Raw genomic sequence first — 21485 nt, forward strand, 5'->3', positions numbered from 1 at the left:
CCTGTGCCCTGCAGAGTGGGGTCCCAATTGCCCTGCTTCATACAAGGGGAATCCAAGCAGACTGCTCTGAGGAACACACTGTGACCGTAACGCTGCCATCACTGAGAGTTTTGGAGCGAGAAAAGCCACCTGGAGATGAGTATCTCCATTCCAGCTCTGTGGGGACCCGACCTTCTGCATTGCCTGATGTGTGGTGGTCTTGTTTAGCTACCTATATTCTATCACCACAGCAGCTCTATGCAGTTGGGAAGCATCAGCACCTCTAGTTCATAGACGGGGAAACCAGGGCACACATGGAGGTAGTGACCTGACCAAGGTCACGCATTGAGTCTCTAACAGCGGCAGGAATGGAACCCTGATGTCCTGAATTGCAGTCTGGTCCCCTGCCCACAAGGCCATCTTTCCCTTGCATTAATGGAGAGATTTCCCAGATCTAATATATAAAAGAATCTGCTGATGGGCTCAGTTTCTCCATGGCAGTAAGTTGCATCCTGTGCTGGTTGGGACAGCTGCATCCAGGCCAGGTATTTGCTGTTTGCTCTGCTCTGCCATGGCAATGCTTTCACTCACTCTGGAGTCTTCTGATTTTTTACATGCCAGTCTGTGCAGGGCTAGTGCTCTGCATGGTTTCCAGAGCTCAAAATCTAAACAGAGACAACGCATCCTACAGACTGCTCTTTGCAACCATCGTGTGTAAGGTCCAGGCCTCATTGCAGGAGTTTTGCCATTGGCTTCAGCAGAGCCAGGATTCCTCAACCTCTGCCCCCCGCAAGCCTTCTAGCTCCAAGCTAGTAACTGCAGGGTCCCTGCAGTTGGCTGCACTGAAGACTGAGGCCTTGCTTTTCAAAAGGCCACCAATTTTGAAGGCCCAACTTGAGACCCTTGGGGCCTGATTTTCAGAGCAGCTGCAGATCAAGCTGGGGTCAGTGATTCTTGGCACCTCTAATAACCAGGCTCTAGGGGCCAGATTTCCAGCTCTTCACTGCGTTTGCGCCTGAGGTTGTGAGTACAAAAATTATGGGCCCCAGTCAATTTCACTTGGGCATGCCCGTCCCTGATTGTGCCTGCAAATCAGGTGTTGGCAGAGAGAGCGCACCCACAGGAACCCCGAGGCCTGGTCAAACCTGGCCCCAGGGCTCTCAAGTTGGGCTCCCAGAATTCATGGCCACTCTTGACCCCTGATACTTGCACAGACAGTGCAGGGAGTGTAGGGAGGAGTTCGCTTGCAGGATGGCACATGGATTAGGGAAGAGAGCCCACGTCTTGAGATCCCAGTGCTGGATTTCCCAGGTCTCATGCTGCACAGATCTCTGCTTTTATCTCCATCTGACATGCTTTCAGAGCTGACAAGCCGGCGTTTAATACATCAAGACACGGCACCATCCTTCGCTCTGCTACATTCCCCGTTCCAGCCCTCAAGAGGCCAGCACAGCAGCTTTAGAGCTTTGCTTATTTAGATGGACCCACAAAAAAAAAATATGCCCCCACACAGCACATGGTCTCCGCACTGCTCTGGATTGCTTCTAGTAGAAACAGTTCTGTTCACTGGCAGTTCTGGGAGGAAAAAGATTAATTTGGGGTCAAACTGAAAATGAATTTTTCCAAAATTTTTGGCTAATTGGAAAAAAAACAAAACCGTTTGAGGTGAAGGAACTATTCTGCTCCCCCTGCACTGGAATGTTTAGTTCAGTTTTGAGCATTTTTTAACATTTTAAAAAACTTTTCCTAAATAATATGAAAGGAAATTTCTAAACGAAAAGTTGGAAGAAAAATATGGAAATGTGTTGATTTTTTTCCCCAGAATTTTTCCTTTGTTTTTGTTTCGACGCGAAGGACCTAACGAAAGCAACACCAATTCGCAAAATGTTTGTGTCACCAAAAAGATGTCCCTCGGCTGTAGTCCCTGTATCTCCCCTACCCACTGCTGCCTCCCACCCATACCCAGAGTAGTACCCCTCATTTATACCCACCTGCCTCCCACGTTATCATCTGATTTAGTCACATGCCTTTTCGGCTCTCGCTCCCCCCCCCGCCATCCAGTCCTTCACCTTCTACATCTGGAGGATTCTCTGCACCTTCAGGTCTTTAAACCACAAGTTGAGGACTTCAGTAGCTCAGACATAGGTCAGGAGTTTGTTACAGAAGTAGGTGGGTGAGGTTCTGTGGCCTGCATTGTGCAGGAGGTCAGACTAGAAGATCATAATGGTCCCTTCTGACCTTAAAGTCTATGATCCTGAAGTCACTGAGATGTGAGGTGAGGCCGTTTGCACCTTCACCATTCAGGAGACGTAGAGTGGACAGGAACAGCCAGTGAGATGGAGGCAAAGAGACCAGTGAGGAGGGAGAGGGCTGGAGAGTTCTGCTAACAGGACAGCGCTGTTCCTGGAAGCAGGGTTAAGAGCCCAGGTGTTGGGGGAAGAGTGGCTCTTTATTTGAGCTCCACCCACAACCATAGTTTCCATCCATGCCTCCAGGGTAGCTGGATGTTTCTGCTGAAATGATCTGCAGTGGAACAATGAAGTATTAGTATTAGTATTCAGAGTGAACAGCCCCCCCCCCCGCCCTTGCATTGACAATGTTTGGCGATGCCTCTTGGCCTTTTCCTGTTTGTGCCCCCCACTGACTGCCAGTCTCTATGTTGATCGGTTCCTGCCCCATGTGTGAATGGAGCTGGCCTGCCAGTGACACTCTGCTTTCCTCCCCACTCCACCTGCAGGCTGGTGTCCCCAGAGCCACCCCCAAAGGGCTTCCTGGTGATGGGCTCTAAGTTCCGCTACAGCGGGCGGACGCAGGCCCAGACCCGCCAGGCCAGTGCCCTGATCGACCGGCCCGCGCCCTTCTTCGAGCGCTCCTCCAGCAAACGGTACACCATGTCTCGCAGCCTCGATGGAGGTACGCCCCAAATTGGGGAGGGGGAGGGAGATTGGTTCACTGGTGGGAGCCGGGAGGACAGGCCTAGACACTAAGGGGCCGTGTGGGCAAGGGGCGGCTGGGCTCTGGCACTGCAAGCTCACAGCTTCCTGCTGCTGCTGCTGTCGTCGACTCTTGGGCATCAGGGGGTTAACTCTCAGGAAGCTGGGAGATTGGTACTGGCCAGGCACAGCATGCAAACGTAACCCCCACCGATCTGCCAGTTCTCCCAGTCCTGACCCGCGGCCCCTCCCACCGATCTGCCAGTTCTCCCCAATTCTGAGCCGCAGCCCCTCCCCCAGCTCTGCCTGAGCACGCCAACTCCCTCCCCCTTATTATTCCAGCCCACGTCCCCAGCCAGCAAGTCCCAGAGGCTGTTTAGTGCCTGTTCAACAGAGGGCACCAGGAATTCCTTAGCTAAAGCTCATGGCTGGAGAATGGACTCAAGGTCTGAAAAAGGCCTTTTCCTCCTCAGACTAGTCCGATTCCTGAGCACCCCTCCCAGTGTTCAGCTGGCTTGGGGTATTGCATGCTTGGGGAATGGCCCCTGTGGGTCTTGGAAAGGTTCCCCTCCCAGCCTGCCAACAAGCAGTGGGGAAAGCCATCTTTGCAGGGGAACCTGCTGACCAGGGATTTATCCAGGGAGCTGTTTCCAGCGGACATCGCTTCTTCCAGGGATGATAAGCACAGACCTGAGCTTGCAAAAGCTGATGCGCTTTTAGGCAGCGTGTGGAGAGGCATCGCAACATGGAGCAGGCTCTGGGTTGACCACACCTGAGTGATTGCATCCAGGCCGGGCACGCTGCTACCGGCGAGATACTGACACACTGGAAAGAGATCAGGGAAGAAAAAGCAGGATGATCGGGGAGCTGGAGGGACTGGACTCAAGGGGAAGAATAAATAAGATAAATGGGCCGGATTCACCTCTGCCCTGCCCCTTGGTCAGTTACTCCAGTGCAGACTGGATGTAAAACCCTCCTGCTCTGATTTGGGAGCACCCACTTTGTACTCATTTCACAGGGGTGTAAGTGACGACACGAGGTGCAAGTGTAGCAGACTCGCGTCCAATTTGCCTGACTCTGCTCGGGCTTAGATTTTTAATAGTATTTAGGCATTGCTCTGCTCAGTGTTGCTACACGTAACTCATTCAGGTGCCTCAGTTCTGCTGACTTTCAGCAAGACCTAGCCGAAGTCAGCTAGGTGTGGCAGCCGCAAGCGGAGCAGTGCCAAAATAGCTTTCAAAAGTGGGCCCTGCAGCCTTGCCTCGACTAGGGGGAAAGGTGGTTTTTTTCAGCTGAGTGCGCTCAGCTCGCTTGCAGACCTCACTTGGTGAGTTAAGCTAGCCCCATTAGGGTCTAGGCAAGGCCTGCGGAGAGGTGTGAGAATGGGCACCAGAGAAGAGTATATCTCAAGGAGGGAGAGGAATGGGAGGGGAAATGTAGGCTGGACATCAGGGCAGTATCCCTGCCATGGGGGGCTGTGGAATTGTCTCCCAAGGGAAGGGTGGAAGCCTTGCCTGGGACGTTTAAGGCGAGGTTGGTCATAACCCTAGGAGAATATCTGTAAGGACTAGGCCTGCGCTGGCTGTGACTGGGGGAGGGGTGGGTCTAGCTGGGCCCGTCTCGTCCTCTTCCGTCTCTGACCCCTGTGATCGGTGTATTCCCCTCTGCACCCTGTAGAGTTCTCGCGCCCGGCCTCCGTCAGCGAGAACCACGATGGAGGGGCGGAGCCCGAGAGGCGGGACGAGGACAGCGAGTACGGCGGGTGGCGACGCTCCGAGGCGGAGGATGAGGTTGAGGAAGTGACGACCCCAACGAAAATCAAGGAGCTGAAGGTACAGGACCCGCTGGGTGAAGACCATGAGGGTGTCGGGAGCTGGTTTGGAGGAGTGCCCTCTATATGGATTGGCCAGGGCAACCCACAGCCTGCACCTGGAGAGAGAAGGAGCCCAGGATGCTAGAGAGGAGGGGCTGTCTCCCACAATCTGTGTCTGCCACACAGCGGTGCCCTTCCTTGCTGGGAGATGCCAACACCTCCCTGCAAGGCTCTGGTGCTGACACTGGCCTGAGATACCTGCTCCTGATCCTCTGCACTCCAAGGTATGGGCTTGCCCGTCTTTGTCAGAGAGGAGGACTCTCCTCCTTTCCTTGCCCAGCGGCACGGGGAGCCTCATGCCTTTGTTAATCCACCTTGAGCTCACCCATGAGATGTCTGCCATACAGCTGGCCAGGGAGGGCTTTCCCAACGGGATTCCCTGGGGGTCTCGCAGGGAATCTGCCAGGGCTGGCACTGCTTGACTCCTTGGTGGCAGCAGGGAAGGACACCCATCTCTAGGTATGTCCACAGCAGTTCTGCTGGCCTCATGGCTGCACTGCTCAAGCTGGGCCAGGGAACAGCTCCTATTCTGATGTACCTGGAGAGCATGGCACACCTTTCAGCTGCCTTTGGGGAGAGGCAGAGCATTTTGGAGTTGGCCACTGTCTGAGCAGAGAACTGTCTAGGTCAGGGAACGGCAGCTACACTCTGAGCTCCCCGCCTGGCCCACGCAGGAACGGTAGCCCTGACCAAGGAATGGAGCACTGTCTGCTCTCCCAATCCTCCTCCGCTCCCCACACAGACACTCGCACTGCACACGCAGGCACTCACGCTGCATACACGGATGTGAGCACATGCACTACATACGCAGACATACTGCATACGCAGGAACACGCAGGCACTCTCACTGCACACGCAGGCATGCTCACCACACGCACAGACACACACACTGCATATGCAGGCACACGCAGGCACGCTACTGCACACACGGGCACATGCACTACACACGCAGACACTCACATTGCATAAGCAGGCACGCTCATCACACACGCAGGCACTCACACTGCATATGCAGGCATGCTTACCGCACACGCAGACACTTGCACTGCACACACAGACATCCCCACAAACGGCCGTTGACACCAGATACTCACCTACAAATATACCTGCTGTCACAGACACACACACACACTGGAGTATGCTATCCTAGTGATACCAGTTGGGTCTTAGGAGAGGCATCCAGGCCTGTGGCCTCTCCTCTCTATCTCTACTTATTAGGGGCCAGGCCCTCAGCACCCCGAACAGGGAGATGGGTTTTCTGAAGTTCCACATCAGTTTGTGACTAGAAATCTAGTGGCATCAGCGGGGCACCGCTGTGGGGAAACTCACGCTGCAGGAGTCCTGCTGGCACTGCTAGGGCAGCGCTGTGGGGAAGCTCCCACTGCAGAAGTCCTGCTGGCACTGCTAGGGCACCGCTGTGGGGAAGCTCACACTGCAGGAGTCCTGCTGGCACTGCTAGGGCAGCGCTGTGGGGAAGCTCCCACTGCAGAAGTCCTGCTGGCACTGCTAGGGCACCGCTGTGGGGAAGCTCACACTGCAGGAGTCCTGCTGGCACTGCTAGGGCACCGCTGTGGGGAAGCTCACACTGCAGGAGTCCTGCTGGCACTGCTAGGGCACCGCTGTGGGGAAGTTCACGCTGTAGGAGTCCCGGCTGGCACTGCTAGGGCACTGCTGTGGGGAAGCTCACACTGCAGGAGTCCCGGCTGGCACTGCTAGGGCAGCGCTGTGGGGAAGCTCACACTGCAGGAGTCCTGCTGGCACTGCTAGGGCACCGCTGTGGGGAAGCTCACACTGCAGGAGTCCTGCTGGCACTGCTAGGGCAGCGCTGTGGGGAAGCTCACACTGCAGAAGTCCCAGCTGGCACTGCTAGGGCAGCGCTGTGGGGAAGCTCACACTGGAGAAGTCCCGGCTGGCACTGCTAGGGCAGCGCTGTGGGGAAGCTCGCACTGCAGGAGTCCTGCTGGCACTGCTAGGGCACCGCTGTGGGGAAGCTCATGTTGCTGATTTTTGCCCCGGCATTGCCCAGGGTCCTGTGTTAAACTGAACTGTGATGTATGTGACAACTTCCCTTGTCTGACTGTGCCGGTTCCTTTCACCCTCTCTTTGCTGCCAGCCGGAGCAGGAAACCACCCCCAGGCACAAGCAGGAGGTATTCTCTCTCTGGAGCATCTTACTGCCCATTGTATTGTCCATCTCCTTTAAAACAACAAGCACCCCATCCCTTCCCCCCCATACTGTGTGTCACTCTATTTACTGGAATACAAGATGCACCCAAGCGTCTCTGGGGAGCCTCCTGCTCCGGAGAACTGTCAGATAAACCTAGTAGCCAAGCATATGGCCGCTTTCCCCCAAAGCACAAGCAGCATCTTCTATCCCACTAAGTAAGACAGCTCTCCTCGCCTCGTGTGTGTGAGCAAGAGCCCTCCCATGGCGCTACAACCAAGTCACCGTGCCATTGGGATGTCCTGGCTACTGCGCTCTTCACTGACTCCTCTACGTCTTGTCCTCGTGTCTCTTCTGTGTCCAACCCTCTCCTGCGGGCTCCGGCTCCCTCTAACGGAGCAGAACAAGACTCACATGCCCCAGCCCCATGACTTCCAGTTCACAGCGTTATCTTCATGCCAGCCCGGCTCAGAACTCCATGTGACGGCTCCTACCTAGGCTCGGTAATTCCATTGGTGAGGCGTGGGGTGGCGTGGAGAGATGCTGTCCCACGGTTAGGTGTTATTTCAGATACAAACCCTGGTGCCAACTGAGCCGTTCCTAGGGTTCCTCTCCTAGCGAGAGCTTTGGCCTGCTGAGTTCCAGGACCAGCTCCAGCACTGGCCTTGGGGAAGTCACTTAAGATCTTTCTGTGTCTGTTTCACCAGTCGGTTAATAGGGAGCATGAGGGCTAGTGCATAATGCTCTTGGAAGATGGGCCTTGCTAGGGAGGGTTATTGCATGGTTCAGTGTCAGTTCAGAACCAGGCTGCTATTGCCTAGTCTTCACTAGAGGTCTGTGAGGGTAATTAACCCTTGGAACAATTTACATCGGGATTTGGGGGGTTTTCCCAAAGAGATGCTCTAGCTAAAATCCCTGCTGTTGCATCCAGCACAAGGCCAAGCCCCTTTGGTGAGCAATCCGCTGGTCAGCCCCGCTCCTGTGGGTGCCCAGTCCTGTTCCCTCCATAGTGTGTCTCATCCCTCATTCCTTTCTGCATGTGCCATTCTCCATCGCTGTCATGTGCACTCCAGTAACACCTTGTGCTAGTGATCGGCGAACCTCAGAACGGCCGGTTCTAGGATGCAGATAACATTTTGGATTCTTACCTTAAACTTCTCTGAGCCCCTTGGGTCTGCAAAGTTGGCTGGACTTCTCATGAGAAGGGCCTTTCTCAGGCCTCTTGGCTCCCGCAGTCCTGCACAGGACCCAGAAATGGACGGGCTGCTATAGGAACTCAAAATAAAAGCAGGGAAGAAGTTTATCTGAACCTTTTTGAACCTCCAAACAGGTTTGATTCGGGGCAAAAATTGGGGTTGGTGGTTCTTTTTGAATGGGTTCGCCCATCCCTAGTGCAGAACTAGGGGGTCTCACAACCCTCACAATGTTATGGAAAGGATTGGGTCTGCTGTAGAGATAGGGCCTGAATCAGTGTGTGGACCTGAACACCCCGAATCGTTATCTTTATAATGGGCCAAACCCAAACCTCTAGATGCCGTAGCACTCAGGGGAGGCCCAAATCCAGGTCTGGACCAATCACCAGAATCCAGTTCCAGGGAAGCCTTATGGAAAGTCCAGTAGAACATTTTCAACTGGTTCCAGCTGGCAACTCTGTGCAATCGATTGGAACAGATCTGGCCTACTGGCTTCAGGGGTGCTGGGGCATGATGACCCTCCAGCAGAAATTCACAGAGGCCAGTGAAACCTAGTAGAGACTAGATATGACTGGAATGGAGGTGACTCCCCTTTGAGTCCCACTGTTCTACTATTACTGAGAATCGTCTAGGATCGGCCTCACCCTGGCCTGACATTTGGATCCCAGGGAGCTTGGCTTTAGGATGGGAAAGGGGCACATTGATCAGTACCAGGAAGTACATGTAAGTTGTGCTGGTCACTTTCAGCTCTTCCCTGGAGCTGTCCTGGTCTGCGGGGTGATTCCTGGCACATTTGGTTCTTGAGATCCCAAATTCAGCCTCAGCATGAAGCAGGCCCTCCCTTCCCCGCAGCGATCCGACCTCTGCCTCGCTAGTTACCCTCCTATCTCCCTCCCAAAGTTTTTAGACAAACCAGAAGACGTTTTGCTCAAGCACCAGGCCAGCATCAATGAGCTGAAGAGGACGCTGAAGGAGCCCAACAGTAAGCTGGTTCACAGGGACCGGGACAGGAGGCTGCCTTCATCACCAGCCTCTTCCTCACCCAAGAATGAGGATGAGACGCCAAAGGGGACCCCGGAGAAGGCCAGTGAGGTTCGTTCTGTCCTGTCTTGTGAAGGGGGTTTTCTGTTGATTTGTGTCTGTGGTTTGGTGGGAGGTGCCCCGGGGTTCCTGTGCTCTGTGCTACCCAGGAAAGAGTTGAGTGGAATCTGAGTAAAGGGTGTGCATATGGCAGCAGCCTGGGGTTGGCCTCCGGATTGGACCTCTTCCCTAGCCTTTGGCACTGCTTACCCCCAGGCACCACAGGAAGTGCCATGCCCAGGCATCTGAGTGAGGACTAAGCCCAACCTCCATCTCATGCAGGGATTGGCCAACATGGCTCCATTGCTCCAGCCAGGGGAGCAGGTTGTGTAGCCCACCCCGTGGCTGGAGCCAGTGCTCCTATCTGGAACCCCCATTGGGTGTCTTGCCTCTTCCTTCCTATCATGATGGCTACTCTGCTTGCTTCGGGGTTGCCTACTGAGGAGTCAGGCCTGAGGACTCTCCATGGCCGATCTCCCCATGCATGCAGTATGGAGGGAAGAGAGCCCATAATGCCGGCTGAGCTGTCTCTGGTGCCAGCACGCAGCTCTGTGCTAGATGCTGCATATGTCCTCCATGTGTGTCATGGAGCTGAGAAGCGGGTCCTCTGGGCTCACTGGGGTAGGCAGGGGAGAGGCTGGCTGCTTCTGGCTGATGTTGAGGGTTCCCAGCCCTCACTGCTCCAGAAGTGCTGGGAGTAGGGTGTGGTAGGCCTCACAGGCGCTCTGCTTGCCAGTTGATGCTCCGTTCTGTCTGCAGGGTAGCTTGGCAGATGGCTCGGCAGTGCTGGGATCTTGTACACAGCCCCTTGCGGCGTTAGGGGAACGGGGCAGCAGATACCACGGCATGTTGAGCTAACCCCCACTGGGGCTGTGACCCAGAGATGAGGAAGGGCAGGTGAAATCAGTGAGCACTGTGCTCTGCTAGACAATGGCTTGGACATTCACCTGTGGAGAAGCAGCTTGAGGTGGTTTGGGAGCAGGAGACTGACGGTTTCAACTAAGACACGGGTGAAAAGCCGCAGCAGGCGCCTGGGCTTTGCTGGTAAAGGGCGCCACCTGCTGTTAGCTTCGAGCATTGACTCCCTCAATTCCTGGCTGAGGACAGAAGACCTGAGCAGCATCTAAATGACAAGGCCCTCTCTCTGTCCCCATCCCTGCCCCAGCTGCAGGGCCAGCTTTATCTTGGATTGGCTGCCAGATTTGTGCTTTGTCTGTACAGGGCCATGCACACCTGTGGAGCTGTATCAGTGCTGCTCATAGCCATAATGGTCCCCAGCCCTTTGACCTGGAGACGAGGAAGGCTTTCTCTGAGCAAGTAGCCTGGGCAAGCCTCATACTGCAGTTGCCCAGGCTAAGGAGGTTTTATGGCCTGAGATCTCTCTGACGTGGGCTCCTTGTACCGAGTGCTGATCTCTGGCTGATCCTGTCACTGGGGCGTGTGGGGGCAGGTTTTTTCACCTAGTGGGGGTGGCTCAGCAATGAGGGTGGCTGAGAGGAAGGGGGCAATAAGCTGGCAACCTTGCCAGCCTAGGGAACTATCAGCCATACCCAGTCGTTAGGCCTTGCCCCCAAACCACCACTAACAGAAAGCAAAACTTCCAAGTGGGGCCTTCTACCCACAGCTTCTATCTGATATCTCCATTCCTTGGGGGGTACCACAGAAGCCTGGCTTCTCCTACAGCCCCCCTCTCCCAGCAGCTTCCTGCAGCTCTTTAAGGGAAACCCCATCCCCTTCTCAGCTGGATCGGAGGAGTGCTGCCTAGCCTCAGGCTTCTGGCCCTCAGAGGGGCAGGCACCCTGGTCCATTGTACCTGTCAGGGAGAGGGTTCTGGGTGAAGGTGCTTGTCACTTGTGGGAGAGTAGCTACCTGCAGATCAGCCCCTCTAGTGCTTAGCCTTGACACTGCCCGGTGGGTGCTGGGCTAGATTGCTCTGTGTCGGGCTCAGGCTGGTGGGCAGGCCACGGGAAGCTGAGGTCAGCAGGAAGGAGTGCACAGCTCAGCAGGTCTGCAGTCACTGCCGGTAGGCGGGGATGAGATTTTTTTTAAACAAATGAATAAAGCCTGAAGCCCCAGCTGGAAAATTCATGACCCTCATCCATTCATTCATTCGTTCATTTATTCATTCGTTCTCGTTCTCTCTCTCTCTCTCTCTCCCCCTCCCCCCCCCCCCCACTCCTCTGGCTGTGGGTGCTCGGGCTTCCCTTGCTGAAACAGAGGATTGAAGAGGATTCCCTAGAGGAGTTATCAGCCGAGCACGGAGCTGCCTTATCCATGGAGTCTTTCACCCAGAAAAGCCTTGCCTCTTCTCCTGAGGTTATCATCAGCCTTTCCATTTCTCTCTCTTTCCCCCACCCCCTCTTTGTCTCCGTTTGTTTACTGGACAGCCATTGCCAGGCTGTCTCTGTTTGTAGCCCCTTGTGTAATCCACCTGAGGGGCCCTGGGAAGATTTCCTGCCAATGCACCAGCCAGGCATGGGCAGCCAGTCAGCTGCTAACGAGCTGCTATTCTGAGCTGGTTTTCCCATCGTAACCCAGTGCTAAGGGTGTGTGTGGAGGTATAGACAAGTCCTGCACTGATCTCTGGAGCAGGGTTAGTAATCAGTAGCGACCTGGCAGCCTCTTTACCTTGTCTTAGAGAATACTTGCTTGGCTGCAGTGTTGGTGAGAGAAACACTGAGCACTTCTTCCATCATACCACCTAGAGCTATGGTGAGGAGGGGTAGTGCGTGAGGGGAATATTACCGTGTAACTTTCCACTAGGTGGAAGAAAACTAGGCTACAGCATGGTTCCCCTAATGTGATGTTTGCTCTGTCCACACAGGGGAGAGTGAATCAGATTCTAGGTTGGGGCAGAGCCATGCTTAAACATGGTGATTTCTGCCACCTAGACAGGTCCCAAGGGGAGCTGAGAGACATGTTCTGATTAACCTACCTGGATGAGGGGGGAAGCTGTGAGGCTGTCAGAGTTTGGAGCCAGGAGAGGGGCGTATGGGGTCTTTGCACCCTGTTAAGATATGGTTGTGCAATGGTGAGCCTTGGGACGCTATCCCTCAACTCAGTTATCTCCTGGCAGACCTGGCAGCTTGTAACTGCTTTGGGGATTGTTTCCAAACCCTACCTCAACCTAACACAGTTGCAGCCTTCTTTGCATCCACCCACAACGTGGTTACCAATCGCCCTGCTGAGAAAGTGCACCTAGGTTAACCCCCTCGTGGGCCAGCATGGCTGGTAAAACGTCCTATCCTCTGTGGACAACTGTGTTGGAAGAATATGTTAGGAGCCCAGTGCTTGCCAGCTCTTTCTAAATCAGATTGTTTCTAGCGCAGTTCAAGCCATAGTGAGGACCGAGCCTAAAGCAGTCTGATGTAACAAAGTGCAGTTGCAGAGGTGCCCAGAAGGACAGGATGGAAGATGCTGCAATTAAACAGGCCTGTTTTGGAGAGGAAAAGGGCTGAGTTTCTGGGGCTCTTTGATTGGACCGTCAGATGCCTCACTCCAGTAGTTCTGCATCTGATTATCCAAACAATGCTCTGGATTTTCCCCCACCCTGCTCCCCAAACATGTACATAATTGTGTCTGTATCCAGCAAGAGCCTTTAAGCCAAGAGTTTCCCCCACCCCTGCTCACTCAGAACAGCACACCAAGGCAGAGGTCTGTGTATAGGACTCATCACAACTGCCCACTGGAAACAGCTCCTTAAAATCCTGGCAATAGCTGTCCAGTAAACGACAGGGGCAATGCTTTCCAAAGACGCTGCTAACTGTACATGCTGAATTTGTGCAAAGCAAGTAGCTCAGTCCATGCAAGTGCAAGGGCTTGCATCTGCCAAAAGGATGCACTGGCAGAGAGGCAAGCACAGTCCTTTGAAAACATGGGCCTCACGTCTGGGTTTGGTGGCTGTTCGAACAATAGCTAGCTAATAGATAGCTATTGGAACGCAGTGGGCCAGTGGCTTTTATTAGCAAAAGGACCTGATCCGCCACTGCCTTACTCCAGTTTGGCACCTTTGATTTCAGCGGCATTACCAGCATAACAGTGGAGTCGCACCATGGGGAATCAGGCCCCAAATCGTTATCGTTCAAGCGGGCTTGCAGTGAAATGGTCTGATCACCCCAGAAGAGGCTGGTAGGATCAGTATGATACAGGCTGCACAGCAGCTTCCCCCCATCTGTGGTGTGTCCCTCTGCATCCCAATGTTGTAGGAGGATTTTTTATTAAATGTGTCTGCTCTTGCTAGCTCTGTACACTCCTAGGATGGAAATGGAGCTTGGACAAAAAACCTTCGTCATAGAGTTTATTTTGAAAAAAATAAAAAACCCAACACAAGTGGGGGGGGGGCGGCACAGAAGCACAGAGTGCATTTAGCACTGTCATCTTTCCCTCTGATGGTTGGAGGCATTTGGTGATTCGAAACACTCCAGTGCAGAGCTGGATTGATTTCAGGTTTTGTTTTCTATTTAATTCCAAGTGTTTATGGCTGTGAGTTGAGGGTTTGATGTATGGCTGCTGTAGCTTTGTCCTTGTGCAACCTGGGCTCTTAATGGGTAACACCGAGTTCTTTAGTTTGGAGTGTGTTTAAGAAATGGATGGAGGCCCCTGCTTACCCCCCCACCCATGGCACTGCATACTGCCCCCCTCTCCTTCCCTCCATGGAGTCAAATGTCCAAGTCCACCTTGTATGCAGGGAAATCATTTGGAGCCTTCATTTTTAAGGCCAGTTGAAACTAGATTCTCTTCCTCCCACAATTCCCCCCCCCAGTCCCCTTTTACAGGATGTGATTCTTGGGGTTCATGCTGTTTGTAAGGAACACTTCAGGGCCCAGATGCCACTTCCTCTGTGGTGCTGGGGTCTGAGGCAACAGCCAGGCAACTAAACATGGTCTGACTGGCAAGGCTCCATCTCCAGCTAAATGGGGATGCCAGTGGGTCAGAAGAGCAACACCGCAGGTTGTTTCAGGAATGAGAATGAGCCACTTGTTCTGCCCTCACTTTTCTAGAGATTCCGTCGACCTAGTTTTTTTCCTCTCAGTCCAGTTGGGCCTAGGCAGATGGCAGACCGCTTGAGAGGACTGAGGGGAAAAGAACAAGCGGGTACTTTTGTGCACTGAGTTGGTGAGGTCGTGCAACCTAGTCTGACCAGATCCCTCCACTTCTCATGCCACCCTCCCAGTCACCACACAAGGGGGCCACAGAGGTATCTGACAACCTTATCTGTAGCCAGAGAGGAGACATTGATTGTCTTCACACAGGTTGGCTCATGGGACCCATGGCTCTCCCCTGGGGTGGTTGTTTTACCTCCTTTCTGGCCAGATCTGTCTTCATTGAGGAATTCATGGTGATCAAAGCACAGCTTCAAAATCCTTCTGCCACTCATGCCAAGAGTGGCAGAACCTGCCAGTGAAAGAAGATCCCTTGTTAAAGCCACTTTGTACTTGCCAGCTCTAGTTCTCTCTCCTCTGGCTGCTGGTGTCTCCTCTAACATCATGCGCTTCTCTCATAATGAGCCAGTTGAGTGACCAGTCCATGTCTGGCCCCAGCTGCCTCCTGCTACGTGGTCCAATGGAGCCTGACTTCTCTGCCTTGGACTGCCTGCAGGAGTTGCTTCCTGAAAGTCCCAACACCAGCCAGGGCAGAGGAGGGTGTGCCCAGGAGACTCGCTGAGTCAGGGCATCCTCCAGGTAGGCAGTTCTCCCAGCGAGGGCCGGCCACTGTTTAAAGCTGGCCTCCTCTGACAGAACACCCGAGGGAGAGTGCTAGTGCACAAACCATTCCCCACTTCTGGGGGCAACTCACTAGGGGTGTAACTGCCCCAATTGTTGCAAATAAAGGGGGAGTAATGCCCAAATCGCCATGGCCTTTTTTGGGGGGAGGGGGGTCCTGCCATTTATATTTATAGGTTCGGGGAGAGAGTTGGGACATTGGATGAGGGTTTTCACTGGTCATTTCAATTATCCCTGATTTTAATAGTCCTCTCTCCCCCGCTCCCCCGGCAGCGCTTTCATTCTATAGCATTTTCTTCCTTTCTCCTGCCTTTTTTTTTCTCTCCCCTTTTTTGTTTTCTCTTCCCTTTGCCAGTTTTCTTCTCTCTTTCTTCCACTCTATCTCTTTCACTCTCTCTGCAGTTAGTATTTGGGACTTAAGTTTCCACCTTCTGCTCTGAATGACACAACGTGACTAAGTTGTACACAGTTCAACACGAACACACAGTGCTAACTCCCCCACCCCCATCAGTGCCCACCAGTACCCAAGCCCTTGGTGGATACAGTAGTTTCTGCTCATTTTAGTTCAGGTCTCTTTCCAACTCACTCTTTTCTCTATTGGAAGAGGAGCAGTGCAGCCAACTGCAAATCCTTTGATGCTGAAATTTCCTGTTTTGCGCTGCAGAAAATCAGCATGGTCAGCTTCAGGAGACACTATCTTCTACAGCAGGCCACACTAGGGTATGCCGTCCTGGCCCCAAACTACACTGTGCTGGGAATATACTGCAGTGCTATCCATATCCCAGCACGGGCTCCCTGCGGCATACTACACTGAGCCATAGCAAACCAGTTGCTACATGAAGATGCTGCAGTTTGATTCAGTTGCAACTCAATCCAATCTCTGTTCTGATGTGCTCCAGCAAAGCAGCATTCTAGTGTCATTAGAGACTACATACCAAGTGAGAGCTTTAAATAAACACACTCTGAAGTCCTGGCTGCTCTGTGTGAATGGTACAAATCCTGTGACGTTGGAGCAGACAATTAGCTTGACTTTCCTGTTGAAGAAAATTCCCATCCTCTTGCTGTTGCATTCCAGTGGGTTATTTTTAAGAGCAGGTTAGACAAACACCTGTCAGGGATGGTCTAGATAATACTTAGTCCTGCCATGAGTGCAGGGCACTGGACTAGATGACCTTTCAAGGTCCCTTCCAGTTAGGGTGACCAGACAGCAAGTGTGAAAAATCGGGACGGGGGGTGAGGGGGTAATAGGTGCCTATGTAAGGAAACACTCCAAAAATCAGGACTGTCCCTATAAAATTGGGACATCTGGTCACCCTACTTCCCGTCCTATAATTCTATGATCCTATGATTTCCCACCTTTCACCCCAGCAATGGCTGAACTCCAGCAATGCTGTGTCGATACAGCTTGTAAAGTTTTTAGCTGTCCTGTGACATGAAAAGTGTCAAACGTGGTGCCTGTATACTAATGATATTAATAATGAATCATGATCTGGCAGCCCACTCCACTGTGTAGCAACAGATCTCTGCAGCCTAGATGCACGGTGTTGAATAGCAAATATCTTTCCACGTTCCTGCTGCAGGGTGCTGCCTTTTTGCAGTATACTGTAGCTTGTTGTACTGCTTTTCTCAGTCCTTACTGCAGTGTTTGTGGCTATAACAGCTGTTGTGACCTGAATCCTTGTTTTTCTAGATTGTATTTTGTGTTGGGCCCCATTCTGAATTGCTGGAAACTCAGATAAATTGTTGCCTCTGATCAGGTTTGTCTGGAGATCTGGGAAATTAGGGGGAAGATCTAACTGCAGTCCATGCCCATGTGACTTGGTGTGCCAATGCCAAACTCTCCACAGGTGTCAAGGATGTCTAGGAAGTAGTGATATCACGGGACCACCAATTTAGGAACTGACTCGGGGTCGCAGACCTGTGCTAACTGGGTGGTTGGCTCTATCTCAAAGGAGAAGGGGCCCTATAGACAGATGAATTAGCAGAGACACAAACACTCTTGAACAGATGTGATGCTTTCTAGCAAACAGCTGTGGCAAAAGTCAGGGGTTGAGAGGAAAATCAGAGATTTCTAGGATTGTTAAAAGCATTCTCTCTATACATAAAGAACTGTACCTAATTCTTTGAAAATCTCCTGTGAGATTCTACGAAGCTTTGATAGGCTTTGGAACCAGTCTGAGCTGTAGAATGCTGATAGAGTATAGGTCAGAGTCTCTCCTTGCTTACCCCCCGTGTCAATATGACATGGCTTCGTTGCAGTCAGAGTGTGTGGGTGTAGGTCAGCTGCTTGAAAAATGGGGCCAAATTTTCATGAACATTTTCTAGAAAATTTCATCCTGTTTTTCATTCAAAATATCAGTAAAAAATGCTGAAATTTAGAATTTCAGCATCTTTCAACCAGTTCTGTTCTACAACTGTTCGAAAAACATGGTGATAGTTTCACTAATATATTAGTGGATAAGTTAGACCCATTTCCCCGCCCCCCCAGTGAAATTGCAAATTTTGTGGGGAAAAAATTGATCAGCTGTAGCTGAGAGTAGAATTTGGTCCCAAGCATTCGAAAAGCTAAGCACCCTCTCTTCCATTGACTTCATCACCAATTACACACGATCAGGCCCCTAGATTTCAATACTTGCTATCAGTTGGTTACTTGCCAGCTCCTTTATACACACATCTGAATCAGTTGTTGCATGAGTAATAATGGTTTAGTCAATACAGCCTTCTGTTACTTAACTAAACAGTGATCAGCTATTTAGGTAAAGTGTGTTTGATGCTAACTCTTCTTGCTCAAATTGCAATACAGGGTTCAGAGCATTGGGTATTTGTAGAGAGAGAAACTTCTAGGCTGGAAGAGCTTGCTCTAGAGAAAGCTATTGGAACCAAGAAAGAAGACGTACGTACAGGTACTTCAGAGGAGCAAATAAGTGTGAGCTTATCAAAAGTGGACATTGCAGTAGGGAAAGCCAAAAAAGCAGTAGCACAAGAGGAACCAGCAAGTGTGACACTGGATACCCATGCAAGAGACAAAATGATTGCTAGTCCAGAGGATTTTGAGTCTGTGTGGGAGGATGAAGTGTCTGAGAGCGAAATCAGAGAAGACCCCCTTTTGGAGGCAGAAAGCCAGCCATCTGAGAATGGCAAAGAGCAGAAGCCCAAGGAGGGAAAAGAAGAGGTGATAACTAATGAACTTGAGCAACCAGCTGGCTCTTTGGAAGGCCAAGCTGAGCAAAATCAACAACCTGAAGATTCCCATGCAGATGAAAGACCAAGGTCTGAGCCTTCTGGGCCAGAACCTCCAAAGAAAGAAAGGAAGGCTATTGTGCAAGAGCCTGGGTCTGTCTCACCAGCTTCAGATAAGGAAGAGTCCATAATACCTAGCCCAGCCTCTGAGGGTGTTAAAGCTAATGTGGAGTCTAGTGATGACGAGACAATGTCTTCTGCTGCAGAGAGCATCTTTTACTTAGGAGCTACAGGAGAGAAAAAGGAGAGTAAAATCCATCTCAGACTGGAAGAGGAAGAAAAGCCTTGTTCTGCTGAAAAAGAGGGCCTGGAGCCCAAAACAGACCTTTCCGATGAAAAAGGGAAGAGCCCTGAGCTTGAACCAGCATCTGACCCAACAGCTATAAGGGGAAAGGACAAGTTCCAACCCACTTCCTCAGTAGGTAGTCAAGGAAAATCAGAGCTGGATGAATCAGTTATAGAATCAGACCAAGCTGAGAAGGTTCTAGAGCTTAGCAAAAAGACACACCCCCTAGGACATTGTACTGCAGAGAAGGGGGCATATGCACCAGAGGAAGAGGAGTCTGCTGGGTCAATAGGCAGTGAATCGAAAGGTGGAACTGAATCTGAGTCATGCTCTGCAGCAAAGGAATCGAGGGACAAGGACCCACAAGAACCGATGGCAGAATTAAAGCTTGGTTCCCTCCCCAGGGAGGGTGGAGAGACTGACCTCTCTCAAGAGCAGGGCAAGAGGTACAGTGCAGCACAAAGCTCCATCCTGGCAGAAGGCCTGAAAGGGTCAGAAAAACAGGACATGTGGAAAGGGGAAGCAACTTCCAATGTGTCAGGAACTGGAAGAGAAACAACTGAGCTGGGAGAAAGAGAAATCTCAAAAATGATTCTTCAGATGGAAGCCATAGAGATTAGACCAACCCCCATTAGCCCCCCATGGCAGCATCCTCCCAGCACGACAGAAAGTCCAGAGGAAGAGAAACTAAGCCAGCCCACTGTGGGCGAGCTGCCCCAGGACACAGGCCCCGAGGCGGGCGAGCCACCCCAGGACACAGGCCCTGCTGAGATCAAGCTGCCCCGGGACGCAGGCCCCAAAGCGGGCAAACCACCCCGGGACGCAGGCCCCAAGGCGAGCGAGCCGCCCCGGGACACAGGCCCTGCTGAGGGTGAGCCGCCCCGGGACACAGGCCCCAAGGCTGGTGAGCCGCCCCAGGACACAGGCCCCAAAGCGGGCGAACCACCCCGGGACGCAGGCCCCAAGGCAAGCGAGCCGCCCCGGGACACAGGCCCTGCTGAGGGTGAGCCGCCCCGGGACACAGGCCCCAAGGCTGGTGAGCTGCCACAGGACATAGGCCCTGCCAAGGGTGAGCCGCCCCGGGACACAGGCCCTGCCAAGGGTGAGCCGCCCCGGGACACAGGCCCCAAGGCTGGTGAGCCGCCCCAGGACACAGGCCCCAAAGCGGGCGAACCACCCCGGGACGCAGGCCCCAAGGCAAGCGAGCCGCCCCGGGACACAGGCCCCAAGGCTGGTGAGCTGCCACAGGACATAGGCCCTGCCAAGGGTGAGCCACCCCAGGACACAGGCCCCAAGGCTGGTGAGCCACCCCGGGACACAGGCCTCAAGGCAGGCGAGCCACCCCAGGACACAGGCCCTGCCGAGGGTGAGCTGCCCCAGAGCACGGGCCCCAAGGCCAGCGAGCCGCCCCAGGACACAGGCCCCAAGGCCGGCGAGCCACCCCAGGACACAGGCCTCAAGGCAGGCAAGCCGCTCCTGGACACAGGCCCTGCTGAGGGTGAGCCGCCCCAGGACACAGGCCCCAAGGCCGGCGAGCCGCCCCAGGACACCGGCCCCAAAGCGGGCGAACCACCCCGGGACGCAGGCCCCAAGGCCGGCGAGCCGCCCCAGGACACCGGCCCCGCCGTGGGTGAGCAGCCCCAGGATACAGGCCCCACCATGAGTGAGCTGCCCCAGGACACTAGCCCCAGTGTGGGAGAGCCACTCAGGGACACAGGCTCCAAGGTCGGTGAGCCTCCCCAGGACATAAGCTTCAAGGCAGATGAGCTACCCCAGGACAAAGGCCCTGCCACGGGCAAGCAACCGCAGGATAAACCTCCTTCAGGAGAAGAAACTGAAGCCTTCCCTACAGGCTCTCCTGTAAGAGGATCACCTCATGGGGACAAGGAGTTGTCACGGCCTGTTGTTGCCACAGCTGAAGGCGGGAAACCTACCAACTGGAAACAAAAGCCAGAGTCTGGGCCTTTGAAGTCAATTGCAGGTGGGGTGAAAGTCACATCTCAGGAGCCTGAGGAGGCACCTGTGGAGCTGGCTTCACCCTCCCTCACCACTGGCTGGCAGGGCTCACTGGGGCATGACAGCGAGATGTATGAAAAAACCTCTGTGGCTTCTAAAATCAAGCTGTTTGAACAAGGTGGCACTTGCGGCCCAGTCTCTGATGAGCGAAAAAGAGCAGCCCAAGAGCAGCCCCGAGAGAGTGAAACCAAGAGACCATCTAAACCAACAGAGGTGCAGATAGAGCCACCACGGGCCATGGGCCTAGCCACGTCTCCCACACCCTCGGTTGCTTCAGATGACAGAGCCAGGCATGCTGGGGAAGTGTCTGGTGTGGGATGCCTAATCTCTGCGCAACGGGCAGCCACAAGAGAGTCTTCCCAGCCTCCGTCTTTGAAGGAAGGTGTTTCCACCGATTCAGAGCACAGAGGAGAAGGCACCGGGCTTGCTTCCCCTGATTCCGGCTGTGAAATCACCCTGACAGAAGCTGTGGTAACTCCTCCCATGAACTGTCCCAATGGAAAGTTCATAAGCATGTTGCGTGGCTCTTTTATTTATGATCATGTTCAATGGCACCTCACACATCCATTGACTGAGAACAGCTGCTTTGCATTCCCTGTCCTTTATGTATGTGTATGTGGCCTGGCTCCTAAGCTGAATGCAGACCCGCTGGCCAGTCGGTCCATCAGCTTTTGTTTTGTGAACTCCTGACGGTTTGGCCACCTGGAGAATGCCAACTGCTAATGTGAAACTGGGCACACAAGCTTCATGCCCAGGAGCAAGAAGGGGGGGTGGGGGTGCGGATCAGAGAGCTTTTATACCCTCCCACACACATGCACACCTAGCAGCAAAATTTCCACGCTTCCAGCTTGTTCCTTGCACTTCTTAATTTGTTGTCCCCTCTTGCTTGGCTTGTGAGTCCCTCTCACCTCCTCCCCCCACCCTGTCCCCCTTTGGCAAGCTGGTGCCTGGAGGGTGAAATAGCTTTCTGCTGCTCTTGTAAGGCACTGGCTCAGTTCC

At 53.3% G+C, this 21485-nt stretch overlaps 1 protein-coding gene across 15 annotated transcripts in view; it reads left to right on the top strand.

Moving 5' to 3' along the window:
- EPB41L1 (erythrocyte membrane protein band 4.1 like 1) overlaps positions 1–21485 on the top strand; it is a 158346-nt gene that overhangs the window by 119472 nt on the left and 17389 nt on the right. For 5 of the 15 annotated variants that reach the window (XM_044986124.1, XM_044986123.1, XM_044986130.1 and 2 more), the window contains 6 exons: positions 2717–2892; positions 4590–4744; positions 6899–6934; positions 9042–9233; positions 11439–11537; positions 17748–20957. In XM_044986124.1, coding sequence (XP_044842059.1) covers positions 2717–2892; positions 4590–4744; positions 6899–6934; positions 9042–9233; positions 11439–11537; positions 17748–20957 — 3868 coding nt within the window. The remainder of the gene's footprint in view (positions 1–2716; positions 2893–4589; positions 4745–6898; positions 6935–9041; positions 9234–11438; positions 11538–17747; positions 20958–21485) is intronic. The other 10 variants (XM_044986131.1, XM_044986132.1, XM_044986135.1 and 7 more) reach the window with 6 other exon arrangements.

Source organism: Mauremys mutica, chromosome 13 (genome assembly GCF_020497125.1).
Source record: "Mauremys mutica isolate MM-2020 ecotype Southern chromosome 13, ASM2049712v1, whole genome shotgun sequence".
Taxonomy (NCBI): Eukaryota; Metazoa; Chordata; order Testudines; family Geoemydidae; genus Mauremys; species Mauremys mutica.